Source organism: Ambystoma mexicanum, chromosome 4p (assembly GCF_040938575.1).
Source record: "Ambystoma mexicanum isolate Mex_15411 chromosome 4p, UKY_AmexF1_1, whole genome shotgun sequence".
Classification (NCBI taxonomy): domain Eukaryota; kingdom Metazoa; phylum Chordata; class Amphibia; order Caudata; family Ambystomatidae; genus Ambystoma; species Ambystoma mexicanum.
In genome coordinates, this window is record NC_090927.1 from 118,222,691 (window position 1) to 118,243,239 (window position 20,549).

Consider the following 20,549-nt stretch of genomic DNA (forward strand, 5'->3'; position numbering starts at 1 on the left):
CATTGAGACATAGTATGCTGGTAATGAACATTTATGATCCTTTGTGATGAACATTTAAACACCTGCCCTCATGCACAAATGCATCCATCACACAGCACCTCTCTACCTCTCTCACAGACTCGTCATCCCTCACACCTCCAGACCCACAAGAACACCATACGCCAATCTACCGCCCACTCCCAGAGTTAAGCGTGCCAGAGGTGGGGCTGCCAGCTTCCCCTTTATTGCCTCCAGGCACTGGGACTCCCTGCCACAGGCCCTCAGTGCCGAACCTTCTCATCTCGCCTTCCGCAAAGCAATCAAAACCAGCCTGTTCGCCTAAAACGTCACACACACTGCCTCCAAGACCCTACACAGCAACCGCTATATGTTTAATGTCAAACAAATGTAGCCTATTGCTATTGTACTATGTGTGTACGTGTGTGTGTGTCCTCAGTCAACAACTGTAACTAAACTCAGTTAGGGGCTAATGTAACCTAGCTGCCCATGTTTATGTATTGTAACTAAGGCGTTATCCTGTAACAGCATCTCGATGCTCCTGGGCTGTGTGCGCGCTATATAAACTCAAATAAATAAAATAAAATAAACGATCCTCATGGATCTGGTGTTGCTGAGGGCCTGTTTGATTAATTGGATTCGGTTTTGTCTGCCCGGTTCACTGCCTTAACTGATAATATGGTGCTTCTCTGTGGTGATTGGAATGCCAGGTGTGTGGACCGAGATAGGGACGGGGTGTATGAAAATGTGTTTGAACGTTGCATGATGAAGAGTGGAAGATCTAATGATAGGGGAAGGCAGTGGCTGGGTTACCTGGGTGAGAGGAACCTTACACTGTGTAACAGACGCACCACCGGAAATCGGCCCAGTTGTGTGACTTGGACAGTGGGCTCAAATGAAGCCATTTTGGATAACATGGCCAGGAATGATAGACTTCTGGAATGTGTGATATCACTAATAGTGACTCCCAATGAAAACAGTGTCCATGCAATACTCACACTGGTTATTAAGTCCCTGGGGGATGCCAAGGAGGCTTTCATGTGTGGGGAGTCACTGTCTAACCACGCTAGAAACCGGATTAGCTGGAGCCAAAATAAGATCGCCAGGATGTGTGCCACTGCCTTCCCGTTGGGGGTGGTCGACCAGAGTAGCCTTAGAGGCAAGGACCTGGTGGCTATCGAACTTTGGATCCATTTGCTTGCCCACTCTATCGGCATGACCAGTGGAACACCGGCTATGGTTGGTAATGCCAGGACTAATAAACCATTTGACATAAATATACATGATGGTTAACACAGGATGCGCCGTGATATCAGGGCTCTCATAGCACAAGGTCAGAGCCTGGGCTCTGTATCTTTGGTACATCCTGCCATAAGATTAGTCAGGGCAAAATTTTGTGCGTGGTTAAAACGCTACCGCTTGTTGGAAAAGATGTTTGCTTGGCAGCGTTTTGTGCTTGCAATGATAGACCGAGAGGGTCGTGTTATCTAGAAGATCTTGGCGTAAACTAGGGGTGACAGATTGGTTAGGACCTTAAATCCCATATGTGGCTCTGAATGGGTTGTGCATATTACCGCAAAATTTTATAATTCTAAAATCGTTACCCCATTGACTGGTTCACATGGCCCGTGAGCCATCAGATTCTGATGGACTATATTTTGAAGCTTAAGTCCTCTAGAGCACCAGGACCAAATGGCCTTGCCAATACAGTCCTGAAGAAATACCCCGTTAACTGGACTCGGATTCTCTTGACCCTATTCTCCTGAGTCTGCAGAGCTCGTGCGATACCAGCTTCTTGGCAGCAGTCGGTGCTTATTCCAGTCCACAAAAAAGGAGACCGGACTAAAATTAACAACTACCGACTTTTGTCTGTGCTGGACGTGACGGGAAAAATCTTTACCTCCCTGGTTTTAAGTGAACCTCAGAAATGGGCATTTGACAACAATGTCCTTAATCTTGCACACACCGGCTTTCGGCCTGGCACGGGCACTTCGCATAATATCAGAGTCTTGGACCAACTTATCCAGACCATCCTGAGTCAAAGGGATGTAACGTTGTGCATCGTCTTCCTGGACTTTAGAAGTGCATGCGATCAGGTCAACAGGGATATTCTCTGGACAAAACTCAAGGCCTTAAATTGCACTGACTGGCTTGTGCATATTCTGGTTCTCTTGTATAGTAACAACTGCGCCAGAGTACGGCTGGATAATGGGGGGGGGGCTCTGACCCTATTACTATCAGTATGGGAGTCAAACAGGGGTGCATTGCGGCCCCTCTATTGTACAATTTTTACACAGCAGATCTTCTCCCTCGCCTGCTTGCGAAGGCTAATTGCCCTCCCAGGATAGGAGTCCTTCCTGTAGTGGGCATGCTGTATTGCTGAATGCCGATGATTTGGTCCTGTTTGACCGAACCTATAAAGGTATGAAGATTCTGCTCAATGAGCTGTCAAACTATGCTGATCAACTAGGACTCACGATTAATCTTGAGAAGACCAGCGTCATGCTGGTCACTAGGAATAAGGTCAATAGGAGTAGGATGAATACTTTGATCGGCACTATCGACTATGTACCGTCCTACCCTTATCTGGGCCTAGAAATCGGTGCATGTGCCGACTACAGTCTTCTAATTAACAATAACAATAGGAAGAGCCAAACATCTTACGCTCCAGGTGCGCAAGTTCACTAGAGGTCACGCAAGTGTCTCTTTGGCCGGGATTATTTTGATGTATAAGCAATGTTTTGTCCCTTCTTTGCTGTATGGCCTTGAAGCGCTTGTTATGCAGGACTTCTCTTGGTTAAACAGACTAGAGGGTCTTTTTTGGCGTTCCAAACTGGGTCTGGGCCCCTCTTGTTCCATGGAATACCTGTGCCTCGAATCAGTGGTCGAAGTGGGCGGGAGCGGTCGGGAGCGGTGCTCCTCTACTTCTTTTAATTAAGTTTTACCGTTCCCATACTTTTATTTTAAAAAGAAACCGTTCCGGAACGGTTTCGTTTTAAAATAAAAGTGTAGGAAGAAGTTGAAACTTGCATTTCCGTACACTGCACAGGGTATTTCCTTAAAGAGCAGACACATGTTTTTTTTTTTTTACTGTGCATGGGAGGTGGTGTGGTGATGGGGTTTGTGGGGAGTGGGGGCAGGCCAGTAGGGTGCATAGTTCCACTACTTCTTTCCGTACACTTCGACCACTGCCTCGAATTAGGGCTCACATCTTTAAGTGGTATGGCAACCCGGGCACGGAGGTGCTTCTACTTGAAAACTCGATCCTGTGTGTGGGTCATTAGCAGCAGTGGGCAAGAACCACGTGGCTGAAAAAGTGTACAGGGGCTCCAACTTTGGGTCACTAAACGAGCAGCTCTTTACAGAGATAAGCTGGTCCCCTGACTTCAGGAAACACACGCCCTACATCCACTTAAAAAATAATTTGAAAGAGAATTCAATAAGTGGGATTGGTTCAGGAACTATAGTCACTTAGCTAAATTAAAGGGCTATGAAGCAGTGATCCATGGGGTCCATTGATATAGGAAAACACAGCTCTATCTGCTCCTGTGCCCTGACCCGGCTATAAGACTCTTCATGCTGAAACTACGCACCAATGAACTGCCGGTATGGATGGTCACTGGTCCTCGGCTCGGCCTGCCTGCCGAGAACAGATATTGCTGCATATGCGGCCTAAAGTCTAAGCCGGAAACCGTCTGACATGTTCTCACGCAGTGTGTCACATTGGGGCCTCTGTACATGTGCAATTTGTGGGGTGTGGTTCATAGCTATGAAAGAATCTTAGCAGATTGCGTTTGGCATTACTGCTTAAATGCAGACACTATTCCTGCACAAATTGCCTTACATCGTGTACGGCTGCACGTGCAACCCTGCTGATTGATTGAGCCGGTTCATACCAGGGGCGACTATCCTATTGGTCCCGGGACAGTTTAGAATTAACTATATGCCTGCAGTGAGGATGATAGGCGTGATTATAGCCTTGGATTTGATAAATTGCAAGTGTGGGTCAATGGCACTAAAGGTTAAGTGGTGAGACATGAATTGAAGTTCGGATTGGCATGGAATAATCATTGCCTCTGGCTGGAGATTGGCTAGAACTGATAGATCTCCTGTTGTGCTGATGGAGTCTGTGGATTCTCATGAGTATGATTTCTATGAGATTTTAGATGCATGATTGTATGAGTATGATGACCTCATGAGTGTGTTTTTATGGCTCTTATACTGTTAATCTGTTAATGTATCGCTAATTTGGGCCATATTGCGGCTTCTTAGTCATACCAGGAGCAAACTTGAAATTCGAATTTGAACTTTAAATGTGAATTGAATCTGTAGCATGTATGAATTTTTTGTTTATATGTTGTACGCATTCTAATTATGATTACTGATTGGTTGATTGTATGCTGACTCATTTTGTTTTGTGTAAAGTTCTTGATCGAACTAAACCGCAATAAAGAAATTATTATTGTTATAGAAAATGTTATCAACTGTATAAATGTTTAGAAACATACTTACAAATAAATATTCCAAGAGGTTTACATTTATACTAATTGTTGAATGGTCATTGTAATTGCAGCAGTATTACCAGCTGCACGGTGTGTTTTTAAAATGTTTAAAAGCAATCATTTAACTTTAATTTTCAAATAAATCTTTTTATCTGGGTATTTACTTCTACATTACATTAAACTTCCAAGATTTAGAAAATGTTTTTTTTCTGTATCTAGATTATCTTTTTCAATAAAATAGGTTTTCTGTATTCATATTTGAGTATTATTTGTACTTTTTTCTGTAGTATTTATTTTATATGGAACTCTGTGAAGGCCAGACTAAGAATTTGCTTGAATGTTGGAATGTGGGCTGGCTACACAGCATTTAAGTCTTAGTACAAGCATCACTGCTGGTGAAGTTTATATGATGTCCTATTTTCAAATTTTCTGTTGCGTTATTTTAATAAACCATAACAACAAAGGGAAGAACTACATATAATTGTGGTGAATCTAATGGTTGTGTGTGTCCTCTATCAAAAATCCTAAAATGAAATGGACATAAGCTAAAAATAATCTTGTCTTCATTCAATACAATTTAAAATTCACACCTAATAACCAAATTATACGTTTTCACACATAAATTCATCATTACACATAAGATAATTAATAGAATAATTCATCAAATTCAGATATGTTGCGACACACTGAAACATTTATCACAAGATCTGTATACACAGATTTTCCTAATCTTGGCTATTGTACAGTAATGTATATATAACATTTCCTATATTTAAGTACCCAGATTTGTTCATTAAATTCAAATATTTTGTGACGCGCTGAAACATATATCAGAAGATCCCGATTTCACAGGTGTCATTTTGATAAGCAATGTGCATATGTACTGGATGTCTCAATTTTATTTCTTTTTTTTATTCACTTGTCCTCATTGCTTTACAATTTTTACAATTCAGTTTCATCAATCCAATTTAAAACAAAAGTATAACATGTCAAAATTAGCCCAGAACTTAGAATGAGGCTTCACATATTCAAACTGTCTGTCTTTACATCCCTGAGTATATTGGAGAGTTATTGATAAAACAAGTTCTTCCTACTGAGTTCTCGGTCTTTTTAAGTGCTAGCGGCCTTTGACTGGTTCTCTGTCTGGGGTGGTGAGGTCTAACAGAGCACATCCGTACTCAATTCTCAGGTGACCTGTGGGACATGGAGACCAGGAACATTTTTGGCTCTGAAGAAAATTAGCAAAGAGCACGTCATCCGGACCCGTCAGCAAGAGCACGTAAGGACAGAGCGGCGGGTGCTTCAGAGGAGTCGCTCCCCGTTCATTGTCAGGTAATACCCCAGGTCCTGGGCTCTGCAAGAAACATCAAGAACTGAGCCAGTCAAAAGCGGCTAAAACCAAAACAGATCTATAGAAGCACTGTGCTGATAGTTTGTGTGTGGGGGTGTTTTAGTTTTCAAGTGGAAAATTCCTTCTTTGCCACTGTGGGTGATGATAGGGAGGAAGCCGCTGTTGGAATGTAACCTCTTTCTGTACTGTCATTCCTTTTACAAGATTGATAAACACATTCAGCTTTCTGGAATGCAATTCTTTTTCAGCCTTGGGTTGGTCATAGTCAAATGGACCTACTTAAAGGGTATCAGTTAATATTATCCCCACCAATACTATCACCACACATATGGTCGTGGGGTAAGGCAATAGGCGATATTATTAGTGGGGATCATTTATGGGGTTATTGGGAACGGGGTTGAGGGGGTGTCCCCCGCTCCATTTAAAGAATTATGGTGGTTGCTGGGGTGCCCCCTGCAGATTCCATGGCTTAATATTGCCGCAAAAATATGGCAATATTTTTGTAAGGCGATATTTATGCAGGGATATTAACACATGGACCTACTTAAAGAAAGGACTTGAGTTGTTCAAGCTCTGGGTGAGATGCCTGGATAAAGGCGTTTGAGAGGATGTTATCTTTGAGAACCAGCCGTAGCCAGCCTGGGTGGAGGTTTCTGCTGTGGGGCGTTTAGAACCGCAGGAAAGTCTTCTAACTTAACATCCGCCATCCAGCCCCAACCAAGATAGACATGTTTTCTTATATGCCATAACATTTTGTTTCAAATGTCTCCAGTATGACAATCAGCATCAATTCCTGTCTCTGTCTCTCACTGATTCTCCAGTTTGGACCAGGTGGCCGATGAGCGTGCGGATGTGTGATGTCCACTGGGTGTGTAAGCCATGTACCGGATGTGTTGGGCTTACTTGCTGTGTGTGCCGGCCACTGCTCTTTTAGACTGCGAGAAGGGTATTTATATTGTATGCCATCCAGGGAAAAATGTCCTTTCCACAAGCCTGGTGAGGGAAAGGGGCTAGGACAGGCCAGGCCATCGCAGGAGGAGATGGGGTGAGTGAGGGGATATGGGTGAGGCGGAGGCATGGGATCTGGGGAGTGGAGGGGTAGGGAGATGAAGGTGTAATGGGAGTTCCTTGGGGTGTCCTGGAATAAACATGCTAAGGGTTGGTGGTGTGTGACAGGGTAAATGTAAATGGTTGAGGGGTTTGGGGGTACCCCCGGAATAAGCAGGAGAGGGGTGGGGAGGTGGATGGAGGACCCTCAGGCAATGAAGGAACTATTTCATCACTTCCATTGCACAAGAGTCCTGGAGCAACAGGAGTTGCAAAATTTATCCGTTTGGACATTCCATGTAGGAGCTGTTTCCTCAATTGTTTCCCTACACTATTTTTTTTTTATTGTCTCTTTTTTTATTTAATTTTGTATTATTAGTTTGTAAACCAAGGTTCCTGTGGTTAAATAATGCAGCCATAAAGGACTGGGAGCCTTTTATGTAAAACTTTACAATGCTGCAATCCACTACGGCCACCATTACAACTGGTGGCACTACTGGCCTCACTTCACTCAAGTAACATAGGTAGTAGACACTGAACGTTCTTTGGCCCGCTGGTAACACCACAGGAAGTGGCATCACAGGAAGAGACATCACAGGAAGTGGTGTCACAGGAAGTGACATCACAGGAAGTGACATCACCGGAAGTGACACCATATAACCTGTGGTACCTCACACCTCGACATAAGGGTGCCTTTGACCCTGCTTGGATACCAATATGGAAATACAAAAAAACTACAATATCTAAATAAAACTATTGAAGCAGATTTCAGGCAGTCATAGAATTCACAAATAAATGCAGAGGGACCACAAATCACTCCTGAATTATTCCTTATCATCAGTCACTGTGTGCACAGAATGCCTGGCTATCAGTTCTGTGATGGTTCCTCCATGAGGGGGCAGGGCGAGTGCACAAAAGCTCCCCTGTCGCATTGTTTAAGAAGTCTACGAAATGAGTCTTCTGAAAACTGAGGTAAAAGGGGTTACAAAGGAAAACACAAGGGTAGCAGTTACGACTTGGGGCGGGCCCCAGGCGACGTCCATGGGGGGCTCTTATAGGCCCCTGATGGTAAAGTAAAAGGCCTACTCAGCATTCCCTGGTGTGAAGACGGGTGAATGGGTGATTGCAGGAGACACTGAGGCACCTGTAAGAGAAATCTGACTACATCTCCGTCTCCTTTCGCAGATTGTTTCAAACCTTCAAGGACAGCAGATATGTCTACCTGGCCCTCGAGTTCTGTGAAGGCGGTGAACTGTGGACCAAGCTGCGGGAGGTGTAAGTGCCACTTTTTACCACACTCTAGGCTCTTTGTTGCGTGGGAAAGAGGCGGTACTAGAAGGTCTTCGAGCTACCCGCCCCAATTTGCGTGGGCACGGTGGTAGCTTAGAGAAATTACATTTCATTTGTTACAGTCACATCTGTAAAAAAAAATATATATATTTACAATAATCAAACATTTTCAATGATCAAAAAATAGACCAAATTATGTGAAAACCAATGCTTTGAAGGTAAACAAAAGGCTGAAAACATCCTTTCTTTTCCCGAGACTATGGGTACCGAGTTCCTGACAAGAGTACGGGTTCAAGTGAAGGGTACACGCGGGTAGACAGAGTCCCCCTTTTTCAGAAGTCCCCTCACTTTTTTCAGAGGGCACCTTGATATGCTCATTTTTGGTGACACCACACTCAATTGGTATGATGAGACCCCCCCACACACTTTTTTTCTTCAGTCTTGAACCCTAGTGAGCATATGCTATATTGATGACCAACACTGTAAAAATAAAAAATCCAGTCTATTATTCAGTGATAATGCCCACTGTTGTTGTCACAGTACTCTAATAAAAAACTGTTGGAAATATCACTGTGACCGAATGAGATGAAAACGGAAATGAGCAACAGGGTTCATTTTGTAACTGTTGCAGTGGTAGTGAGAAAGGGCTCCTTCTGTTTTTTTGGCAGGCTATGAAGTGTGTGAGGAAGGCTGGGGTTTGTCTAGATATTAGTTCATATGTAGGAGTGGTAAGGTCCTGGACCGCAACCTGGCTCTGTGTTGTGATCGGATCAGGGTTATCGTGCATTTATTTGGTAGGATATCTCTGCATCTTCTACGCCCAAGGATGTCATTTGTGGGTAGCTAGAGGTACCAACTGCTACCCAGAGGTGTCGCTAGTGAGAGACAAGGAGGGGCCTATAGCCCTGGGCCTTTTGGTTGTATCCCCAGATAGAAGCTCAGGGGCTACAGCCAGCCCTGCGTCCCGACAGTCCCGACATTAGCGTAGCCCCGGATCTATTCACCCCAACCGCTGGCAATCCCCTTGGTACCTCTTGCACTGCCTCTGCCACTCCTGGCCAACTGGACCTCAGACTCGTATGTAGGAGTGATGTACGCGCAGTGAGATAAGTCACTTTGGCTTCTGCCCTCTTTCGCCCCATTCACCTTTTGAAAAGTATTCCTGGTTGTACAGTAGGAGCTGTGTGCTTTGCCCATGTGCATTTGCACAAGGAAACTGAACATGGTTCACAGTAGCTCCTCCCATGGCATCTTCAGAATTATTAATGTGTGGGAAAGCTGTATTCCAATGTCTACACTTTCTGTTTATGTGTGTCTGCCCTCCCTGTGTTTGCAGTTTGGCGGAGTGTGATGTTTTATTTCTTATTGTGTGCAACACAGTTATTTCTTTGTACTTTTAGGAATGTCACTTTTCTAATGCAGTATGAAGCAATGGATGGGGATCACTCAGTGAATGAATGACCCTTAGTTATTGTGTTCCTCCTGCACACCATCACAATAAATCATACTACTAATAGGTTTCTGTAGAAAAGCAGATTCCTTGAACACATCTGTAAGGTTCCACAGGTAAGCTTTATTCCAGTTACTCTTCAGATGATATCAGTGAACCACTGGGTCCCATCACCCAGGCTAGGCTTCTCCAACTGCTCACTCCTGGAACCTTCACGACAGTCATTCCTGCATTCACACCCAAACATTCCCTCAGGCACACCAACATTCTCTTAGCATCATCGTGCCCCTGCATTCATTACCAAGCACAATACAACAGCTTCTATAAAGATTCATTTTACATGCTCAGATGAGTGTAGAAGGAGGTTTGATGCTGCACATATCGGCAAATGTCTTTTCTCAGGAAAGAACAAGATGCAAATATCTTAGTATGGTAGAGTACAACAGTGCCGGAGCCAGGGCAGGGGGCTGCCCACCCTGGCTCTGGTCTAGTGCCCAGTGAGCCCCCCAGCCTGCTGCGTGTACCCCATTATACGGCCCCCGGGCCGTATAATAGCTGCCTCTGCTACTGGTGTAAAATGAAAGATGGGATGGTAGGAGAGGTTGTAAATTGGGTAAACAACAGGCTGTGAAACAGGCACAAGTCCTGGCTTCTCCACCTGACCAATATGTGCTCCTGTGCAAATCACTTTTCCCCACGGAGCCAAACGCGATCCAGTTACGTTTTGACTGTAAAAAGCAAGCACGCTGCATCATGTATATATGCTTATTTGTTTGGTTGTTTTATTATTTGTAATGCGCGAGCATACCTCCAGGTAACAGTGCGCAACATTTACATGAAATTGCGAGGCTTAGTTACAACAACAAGAATATATAACACACAGTAATATCAGGATATATTATATACATATATACAAGTAGGCAGCAATAAGTACAGGCAGTAGGCAGTACAATATGTACAGATGGCAAGAGTATGAAAGACTAGGCGCCTGGATGTGTTTGGAGGCCTACGTTTTCAACCGTAAAACGACCTTAGATTGGAAGCTCTGATAGGGCAAGTCCATTCTGAGAGTTGGCGGTAGAGAGTTCCACAGCTTAGCTTCTTTCACTGGGAAGCTGTTACCCCCTATAGTGGAGCGTTTAAAGTTGGGGACAGAAAGGCAGTCTTTATAGGCTGTTCTTGTGGGTTTTAGGGAGGTCTGTCTATGGAATCTGTCGATCAGATAGATAGGGGCAGCGTTATTGAGGGATTTGTGAGTGAGTGAGGCAGTTTTTAGGAGAATTTTGTCTTTGATAGAGAGCCCATTATTCTGTTGGCAGTATACTGTAATATGCTCTCTTCTGGAGATGCCCAGTGCCGCTCTAAGAGCGTTATTCTGGAGAGTTTGAAGTTTGCTGGTGGTGGCTTTAGAGGTCTCAAGATAGAGAGCGTTACAGTAGTCCAGGCGGGACTCTGAGGGCTCTATCGAGGGTCAAACAGCTAGTGTCGGACAGAAAGGGTTTGGCTGCACAGATCAGTTTACACGTGTAAGCCGTGGAAAAGGCTAAGGAATTCACCTGTCTGTTGAAGGAGAAGATAGAGTCCAAGTAAAAGCCTAGTGTTTTAACCTCTTGTCCTACTTTAATGCTATTGCCATCGATCATGAAAGAACAATGGGCAGGGCCTAATTTCTTTAGGCTGGTGGTAGTACCTAGAATTATGAGTTCAGTTTTATCATCATTCAAGCATAGCCCATGTGTGGCCAACCATGCCTGGATGATGACGTACATTCTATTCACCAAGGCCAAATCCTTCCCATAATCTCCAGAAAGCGGAAGGAGGATCTGGGTATCATCTGCGTAGTTCGTGTAGGTGATACCGAGATGATCCAAATCATCGAAAAAGGGGCTTGGTAAATATATTGTACATTGTGGGGGAGACACAAGAGCCCCGTGGCACGCCACAGGTGATAGGTGTGGGGTCTGCTGCAGCTGTAGGTGAAATAACCCTCATGGTTCTGCCATTGGGGAAAGATCTAATCCATGTGATGGCCTCAATGGAAAAGTGAGCTGATGAGTGTAGGTGTGTGCATAGGACAGAGTGATCGACCAGGTCGAATGCTGCAGATAGGTCTAGGAGGAGGAGTAAGGCAGCTTGGACGCTGTCTCTAAGCTTGTCGATCTGTGCTTTAAGGTCAATGAGAGCAGTCTCAGTCCCATGTTGGGGACGGAAGCCTGATTGTCTATCAACTAGTAAGTGATGTTCTTCCAAATACTTCTGTATTTGTACGTATGCAACCTTGTCCAATATTTTTAGAAGGAATGGTACGGTCGTTATGGGTCTATAGTTTGTATACGTGGCTGGGTCGAGTGTGGGTTTTTTTAGTAGTGGAAGTACCCAGGATTGTTTTAAGTTGGTGGGGATAGAACCAGTGGAGAAGGAGGCATTGATTAATTTCGTGATGAAAGCGGAGAGGTCACAGGCAGCATCTTTAATGAGCTGTGCAGGGCACAGATCACCCTGACAGTTGGAAGGTTTCAGTGACAAGATGATTTTTTCTACTTCAAGTGTGCTGACTTTAGAGAAATTAAAGCGGGTAGTTGCCCTTAAAGTAAGCATCTCAGGCAATTTGGAGGGGAGACTGTCATTCCGGGAAGCTTTTTTGCGGGAAATTTTGTTTTGTAGTGTAGCAATCTTGTTAGCTAAGGCATTTTGGATTTCTAAGCACCAGTTTTTATCTTTGGTACACGTATCTGGTGGTGCTATAGGGGTTTCTACTTCTTTAAGGATGGAAAATAGTTCCTTCATGTTTGATTTTGCTTGGGATATACGGGAGTCGAAGGAGGTTCGTTTTGCTAGGTAGATTTCTTTTTTGTAGAGGGCAGCTAGTTTAGTAAGTTTTAGTTTATTAGCTACTGAAGGTCGTTTTTTCCAAGTGGCTTCGCAGTTTCTTTTTTGCTGTCTTAAATTTTTGAGGAATGGTGTGTACCATTTGTTCAGATGCGTTTTGGGCTTGCTTGGTCTAAGTTTGAGGGGGCGATTGGATCCAATGAGGTGGACATGATTTTATTGTATTCTTCAAACAAAGACTCTGGATCCAAGTTGTCAGGGAGTGTGTTGAGTGTGGGGAGTAAGTTTGGGATAAGTCTCTCCACAGTGAAACTCTTATTGTTTCTTGTGAGTGTGGGTGGGACCCTACTAATCGGCAGGGGTGGGGGTCGGATGGTAGAGAGCATGAATGATACCAAGTGGTGGTCAGTCCATGCTAATGGTGAGATGTCGGTGATGTTAGCTAGACAGTTATAGTCAGCCACCCAATCGAGTATTCTGCCTTTGGCATGTGTAGGTTCCATACTGTGGGATGTATTTACCCATGCATCCGAGCCCTACCTCAAAACTGTGCAGTACTGACATGAAAACATCATGAGGGCCAGAGCTTCCTAGAAAATGCACAGGGAAATGCATGAAGAATAGGCTGCCACTCATTTTTGCCGATGTTATGGGCACAGAAGGGCACTGCCTAAAACCACCATTGGACTACCCATACAGTAGTCTGAAACCATTGGGAATGGCAATGCTGATTGCCAAAAGCAAACCCATAACTGTTGGGAATTCATTTTCTTAAATCCCAAAAAGGGGTGCAGTACCAGTACTCACCACTATCCAAAAGCCGGCGTTTTAAAACCACCAGATTTTACTTTTTTGTAGAAAACTGAATAAATGAACCCAAAACATGCCAAAGAAAGACATTTTAAGAGGTGGATCCAATGTAAAGTTATATTCTGAAGTGACTTGAAGGTTTATAACAAGACTGGCTGAGCTGTGGATTTCAGCAGTTTAAGTAAATTTGGACTGAAAGACATTAAAAATCTAAATGTTTAAGAGAAATGAGGGACCTACTTTTGAGTGTCACATAGGTTGCAATTGTTTAAATGTCATAGTTTTAAACTTAGAATCAGCATTATAGCTGCATATGTAAAAATGTTTAGTTTATTTGAATGCAGAAGCTGGGGAACAGAAGTGACATTTTATCTAAAAAAAAAAACTGGCTTAAGGAACTGAACTTTGCCTGGCAACTACCCCCATCAGGAGTGAAACTTGAGTCACAACTGTGTTCCCAGGCCTATCTGCCTTTTGCTGGCCACACTAAGGATATGCCATCTCTCTGATAATTGAATTAGGGGGAGCCCCACAGAACACAGGAGCTCTGAACAATGCAACCCCCTTCACCCAGGCAGATGGTTTATTACAGAGGTCGTAAAACAGCTCCCTCTTGGCAGAAGCTGGGAGGGGCACTGCCTGTGAGAGCAAGCTGGCTTGGCAGAACTGGAAAAACCAGAAATTCAACCTTGTGCTGGGGGAAACCACACCCCTTTGGGGCCAGAACATAACTCTAAAAAGATGAATAACTCATAGTACGGACATGTGAAAATTTTATAAATGACACCATAATTCTTGTGATTTTTCTGCCCACATTTTAAGAGGTTTTTAGAACCGGTGGCATGTTCAGGGGGGTTTTAGCGGAAAAGAGGATATTACTCAAAATATGTGCATGTGAAAAATCTGACACTTCATCAATTAATGTCCATACTCCTTGCGCACATGTGTGTACATTTGTATCGCAAACCAGTTAAAAAAGTGCAAAATATTGCTATTTCTGAATGCAAGCTCCCAGGAAGAGCAGAGTTTGAACAGCGGATACCTCCTGTGATATGTGAGGGGTGCGTGTAATTTTAAAACAATATGTACCTCTGCAAATATGTATTTGGTTCAAATCTAGATTTGTGTGTAAGTTGACAGGAGGAGTGGACTTTCTGCAGGCTGTAAAATGACATCACTCTGACACAACTTAGCTCCCCCAATCAAGTGAGAAATGGAAGTTTGACCAATTAGAAGCTGAGAGAGAGGTAGGGTCAGTGATGCTAGAACACACCCATTTTCAAAACACATAAAAGCAGAGAGACAGGACAGATAGGGACCTTCAAATCCATTTGCAGCTGGAAGCTCTGCCGGGAAAATCCATACTTTACCTCCATCAATCTCCAGAGAAAGCTGTGCAGAAAGATCCAGACTTTAAATCCCTCAATCTTCAGAATCCAGAGAGAGAGCAGACCCAGATCACTGTGAAGTGCAGAGACCAGAGTCCAGTTTAAAACCGGACCAGATCCATGGCGAGGCCCATTTCACTCAAGAATATAGTGTGAGTACCTAGAAAACTGTGCAGAACCAATCTCCTAGTTAAAATAATATAATTCAATCTAGTTTAATCTAAGTAGAACTGTCTCCTAACTGTCACCTGTCATTTGCAAAGCTGTCACCTGTCATTTTCTAGTTGCAAGCTGCACTTGTCTTTTTGAACTTTAAAATTTCAAATCTGAAAAACGACCTTTATTTAATCGCTCATATCTCCGTGCCCGTTTGTGCTAGAGACTTGCAGTAACTTTCATCTGGAAGCTGAGATCCTAGGCTGTCTTAGGACCCCAAAACGATAGTGATAGTCCTTGTAGTTCCTATGTAATCGCGCTCGGCGCATTCGCAAATTTAGCCGCGATTTGGCATTTTACCGCGATTTGCAAATTTCTTCACGTGTGAAAACAGAAGCTGCTTGCCTTTCATTGCCAAAAATTCGTTTAACCTACCAGTTACTCCTAGATCCTTGCTAAAGTGAGCCTGGACTAATATTAACTAGATACCACTCACCCTGAACCTCTAGAGGGAATTAAAAGCATTTTAGTATATTTTTTTTTCTTCATTGCCAGCACATATCAAAGCATTTTGCCTGTGTTTCCAACTTCTGTAGTCTAAGCTTGCTGGGTTAACTGAATCACATTTAATTGCATTTCTGAGAACTGTGTGCCTACCTTCCATTTCCTTGCATTGCATAAAAGGGGGGGTGAATTGTACAAGAAAGTGATTACATTGTCTTTGCTGAAATCCTATCAAGTTATTTTCTTTACTGCATTTCATTCCACATTGCATCCATTTGAAACCATAAAAGTATTGTTGCTATCTTATCCATTTCATGTCAACTCCTTAGTGGTTATCAAGAAGTGTGCTAGTGCCAGATTCTCCGTTGTTAATCTTTATCATACCAGATTAAGTGTGATATCCAATTATTAATTTATTATTAAACGTGATATAATATATATTGTTTAAATTATCAAATAAACTTTTTAACTTGCAAAACAGAACTACTTCTTGGCTCAGTGGGGTCAGGGGGATTCCAACAGAGGGGTGTTATATAGGGGTAGTCATCCAGAACGCATGAACTGGACATAAAGATATATCAGTAAGGGTTTTCATTCAGTATTCTAGACTAGGCGTTGACTTGGCTGTAGTGCTGAATTGAATCCTCTTACAAATTGGGGGCTCGTATCCGGGATTCTGGGTTAGAATACCACTTGTGCGGCTTAGTACAGTGTCCTAACTGACGGGATACATACATCCAGTCGTATCACCACGCTGCATTACGCTGTGAAGCATTCCTCAAAAGGGACACTCCAAGAAAAGTTCTGTTCTGCAAAAATAAAATACTAACTTCTGTAAGTCAGGACAGAGACCAATCTCTAGAATGACGACCTTGGTAGATATGAAAATAGCCAGAGAGCACTTCTTACATAAACTATTTGTGAGAGGTGAATGGGCTGAGCAGGGCCAGGATGCCTGGTTGCAGGCCATCACGCGACAGGTCACTGAAACAGGGTCAGACTCATGGAGAGATCAGGGTCCATTACATGTGGCCCTGAGTGAACTATATATGGCTCCTAAGGCCAAAGATGAACACGACAAGATCGTTAGGATAGCGGCATATTTATATTTATATATGGGAGTCATACAGAATAAATGTGCTGAAGGCCATGATCTGGCAAAAAGGCAACAGATGGCGTTAGAGAAGGCCCAATCTGATCTGGACTCTTCTGAGCAAAGGCTGCACAGAAGCCAGGAGTCAGAAAATGAGACCAGACAGTACATCACTAAAATAAAGGAGGATATGGATGTGCTGCAAAAGGAAAAGTCAGAACAGGATACCAGATTTCTGGCCTTGCAGAAGGAACACCAAGAAGGTTTGGACTCCCTACTGCAAAGCCAGAAAAAGCTGGAGCAACAGCTAGACTTCAATAGGGCATGTGCTGAGCAGGTAGTCACCCTGCAAGGCCACCTAGATAGGGAGAAGGCAGAGAGCAATAAACTGATTTTGAAAGACCTGGATACCCAGGCAGAGTTTGATGAGGAGCGCCAAAAAGCTGGTGCCTTTCAACGACAGAGGGACGACCTGGCAGCACAGATGCAGGATCTCAGTCAGGAAAGAGACACCTTAGGCCAGGAAGTCTGCCACTTAAAAAGAAAAATGGAAGAAAATCACCTGGCCCACCAGGGACTGGGTGACCTCCAAAAAGAACACCAGAACTTGCTAGAGCACACCAGGAGGGTGGAGGATGCTCTAGCAAGAAAGGAGCAGGCCAATAGGGACACAGCTCAGGAGGTAACCCTCCTGCAGCAAAGACTGGCCCAGTTCTCCAGGACCAACCAGGAAGCACGGAGGGAAAATGAGGCTCTCTGCCAGCACAATGATAGGCTCCAGCAACAGGTAGCGATGCAGGAGAAACTGATAGAGTCGAGTAAGGCCTTAACAGAGGAACTGAAAGCACAAATGCAGGCTCTTGCATTGCAACAGGGAGCAGGGGCGGATAGAGATGAGGTCCGCTGGGAAAGAGAGATTCCTGACCATAACCGCAGGAGCCCTAACACCAGGGGCCTTCATCTCCCCCAGTCCCTGGACTCTACCACCCCCATGTCCCCTGGCGCACATGAGCACAGGGCCACAGGGATGGCAGATTACTATCCAGCTAAGAGTATGGGGCTCATAGGCCAGTACCACTCAGGAATGGAGGGGTGGGCATCCGGGTATGGGCACCCAAGTACAGTACAGTTCAATGGGGAACCCCAGGAGAGTAGGCCCATTAAGGGCATCCTGAAAACCTCTGCCCAGTTAGGTCAGTGGAGGGGGTACCCATTAAATCCTGGCAGCAAGGAGGAATCTGAAGACTCCTCTGAACTGCGCAGGACACAGGAGACCAGGTCCCCACATTCTGCCAGCCATTCCCAGGCTCGCAGAATCCGGGAAAACCTGGAAGAACAGACGGGAACCTCTGGGAGCAGTGCCTCTGAGTCCGAGGACGAATGGACAAGGGTTACACGAACCAAAAAGGCCAATAAGGCAAAAAGGGCCTTGCTTAAGGACCCCTTAAAGCAGATTAAGGCGATCAGGAGCGTCATCACGCCTTACCATAAGAACGCTAAGTATTCTGTTTGGGAGCACTTAGAGTTGTTCTAACAAATGATGGAGACTTTCCATTTGAAGGACAGCCAAAGCTGTATTCAATATGTAAAGTGGACCTTCTCCCCGGAATACTCCAGTTTCTTTGCGGGGCTGGAGGACCAAAATCATTTAAGATGGTCCACCTATAAGGCGGCCATCTTGAAACATTTTTCTGTTCACAGAAATCCTCAAGAGGCTCGCAAGGCAGCCTACAATTTGCAATGTGGGGAGGATCAGGCCCCACAAGAATTTGTGCAGGAGTTAAAGCATGCTTTTGCACAGACCACAAGAAGGGTGTGCACGGATAGCAGAGAATTCATTAATACGTTTTTCCATGCCTTGCCCAAATATATCATGACCCAGCTCGTGAGGGATTTTCACGAGAAAAGATCTTTAGACTGGGTCATTGAACAGGCTACCCGGATCTATGAGGTGCAGAAACCGATAGATAGCAAAAGTAATGCCCAGAAAAACCCCAAAGCCAACAGCACCCCTGCTGCTGCCAAGGTGGCAGAGGTAAAGGTCACCCCCGTTTTGGATTTGGAGATGGGGGGGGCCTAAAAACCTACCTGCACCTAATAATGCTAGGCCCAGGAGGTCCTTCGGTCAGTCACAGACAGGGAGCCAAGGAGGCAGCCCCACAAATGGGGTCCCTCGCTCTCCTGATTATGTCAGTCCCCGTTACAAGGAAAATCGACCCATCCTGGGTTATGTGTGGACTCCTCCAGCCCAAGCGGGGGGATCCAGCCAAGCACCTAACCCAGGGAACTTCCCTCCAAACTTCCCACAGGAGGGCAGAAATTTACCAAACCCTGGGCAGAACTTTTTCCCCAGATATCCACCCGACTTTCAGCCCCAAAACCATCCATCCTTCTTTCCCCAATTCCCTGAGCCCAGACCACTGAATCCGGGAGAGGGGAGGCCAAGGGTGGAGGGGTACCCAAATCTTCCCAACCCGGGGTATTACCAGAGGAGGGACAGCTACCCTTCCCGGGATCAGCCCAGGGGAGAAAACAGGGCCCCGTATCAGCCTGAGCGGGTTTCCCAGTTAGAGCGCCAGGTTCAAAACATGGCGCGGGATCTGGGTCACATACTGAGGGCTCAGCAGAACCCTCAGATGGGCGTGCCGGCGCAGAACGCACCCAACTCTGGACCTGGTGCTCCAGAACAATGACGGGGGCAGCACCCCGATAACTCACCGGTTCCCAGGGAGGAGGCACAAAGGGAAGGGGGGTGTAAAGCCTTGGAGGAAGCTTCCTTCCTCACTTGTAAACAGCCCCTGGAAACCCAGGAACCGGAAACAAAATCTCTTGCCCCTGAAAGTCTGCCTCCTAAGGAGCAGAGGGGGGGTAGGAGAAACAAAAGACCCAAACAGACTCAGTTTGAGGAGGAGGTACAGATCTTCCAATTTGAGGGAGAGGGATCCTCAGAGGATCCTGGGAAAAGGATCTTCTCCTTCAGAGAGGGGGGAACTCCTCCCAAAGAAAAATGGGTCCCTAGGGATGCAAATCCAGACTGGGGAGATGTGGAGACTGAGCTACCGCCGCCTACCATCTCATCCCAGAACCAACAGCAAGAAAATCCCCTGGTTCAAACCCATCCTGGTGACTGCCTCCAAAAAGGGGGGGGCGGCCCAGAACCGGAGCCAGGGGAACCCACAATGGCTCTGATCACCAGTTGCCAAATTTTTCTTTCAGATTCCCAAGGATCTCCACAGAATTCTGCCCAAATCTCTTCGCTAGCGATGTCCAAAACCAGAAAATTAGCCCACCAGTTGTCCAAAAATGTACATTATCTGTGCCCCCTTGAGGAGAAGGAGGGAAGATATTATGCCCCGGTACAAGTACAGGGACAGGGTACAATTTTGGCACTGGTGGACACTGGATCTCAAGCTACCCTTCTGTCCAGAAGGGCCTTTGATGAACTGAATGCAGGAAGGGGAGAGAATTACCGAATTCCTCTCACCTCTCTTCCTGGACAACTCCAGAACTTCGACGGGAAGGAAATTCCCGTTGAGGGGACGGCAGATTTGGACATGAAAATTGGGTGACATAAGTTGAAACACCCGGTCATAGTAGTGACCCCAGAGGGCACCCCTTGTTTACTAGGGAATGACCTCCTGAGAAGGTTGTCACCCCTAATAGATTGCGTAAACAAGGTCCTCTGGACCCAGACTAGCCGACCAATAAAATTAAAACAGAGTGTCAACCATGTTAGTTTAAACGGCACCTGCCACATGGTTGAACAAAAATCTGACCAAGTAGAATTTCACTTCCAGAATAGCCAAATTCCAGACGTGACAGTAATAGCAGTAGGACAACAGACTAGTGATGGGGGGTCCTCTCTATTTCTGAAAATCAACCTTCCTTCCAGTCTAAAGTAGTACTCCACGCTGGAAGGAAACACTCTGAGATTCTATACTAATCCACAATCAGAAACTCCCACTCCAATAGTCCAGAAAGATGTGAAATCAGCTCAGAGCCTGGCTGATATTCAGCAAATTGGAGAGCAGTTGTTCATCCCTGTCCAATTAAATGATGGGAAGGACTCTGTTCTCGCTCGAGTGTGTGTGAACAACGGGAAGAGCTGCATCAGCGAAGCCATGTTCCGCCA

The 20,549-nt window shown here is 45.1% G+C and overlaps 1 protein-coding gene across 2 annotated transcripts in view; it reads left to right on the forward strand.

Moving 5' to 3' along the window:
• LOC138453056 (cGMP-dependent protein kinase 2-like) overlaps nucleotides 1–20,549 on the forward strand; it is a 524,549-nt gene that overhangs the window by 405,238 nt on the left and 98,762 nt on the right. For both annotated transcript variants that reach the window (XM_069605521.1, XM_069605520.1), the window contains exons 14-15: nucleotides 5,689–5,831; nucleotides 8,083–8,172. In XM_069605521.1, the coding sequence (XP_069461622.1) occupies nucleotides 5,689–5,831; nucleotides 8,083–8,172 (233 nt within the window). The remainder of the gene's footprint in view (nucleotides 1–5,688; nucleotides 5,832–8,082; nucleotides 8,173–20,549) is intronic.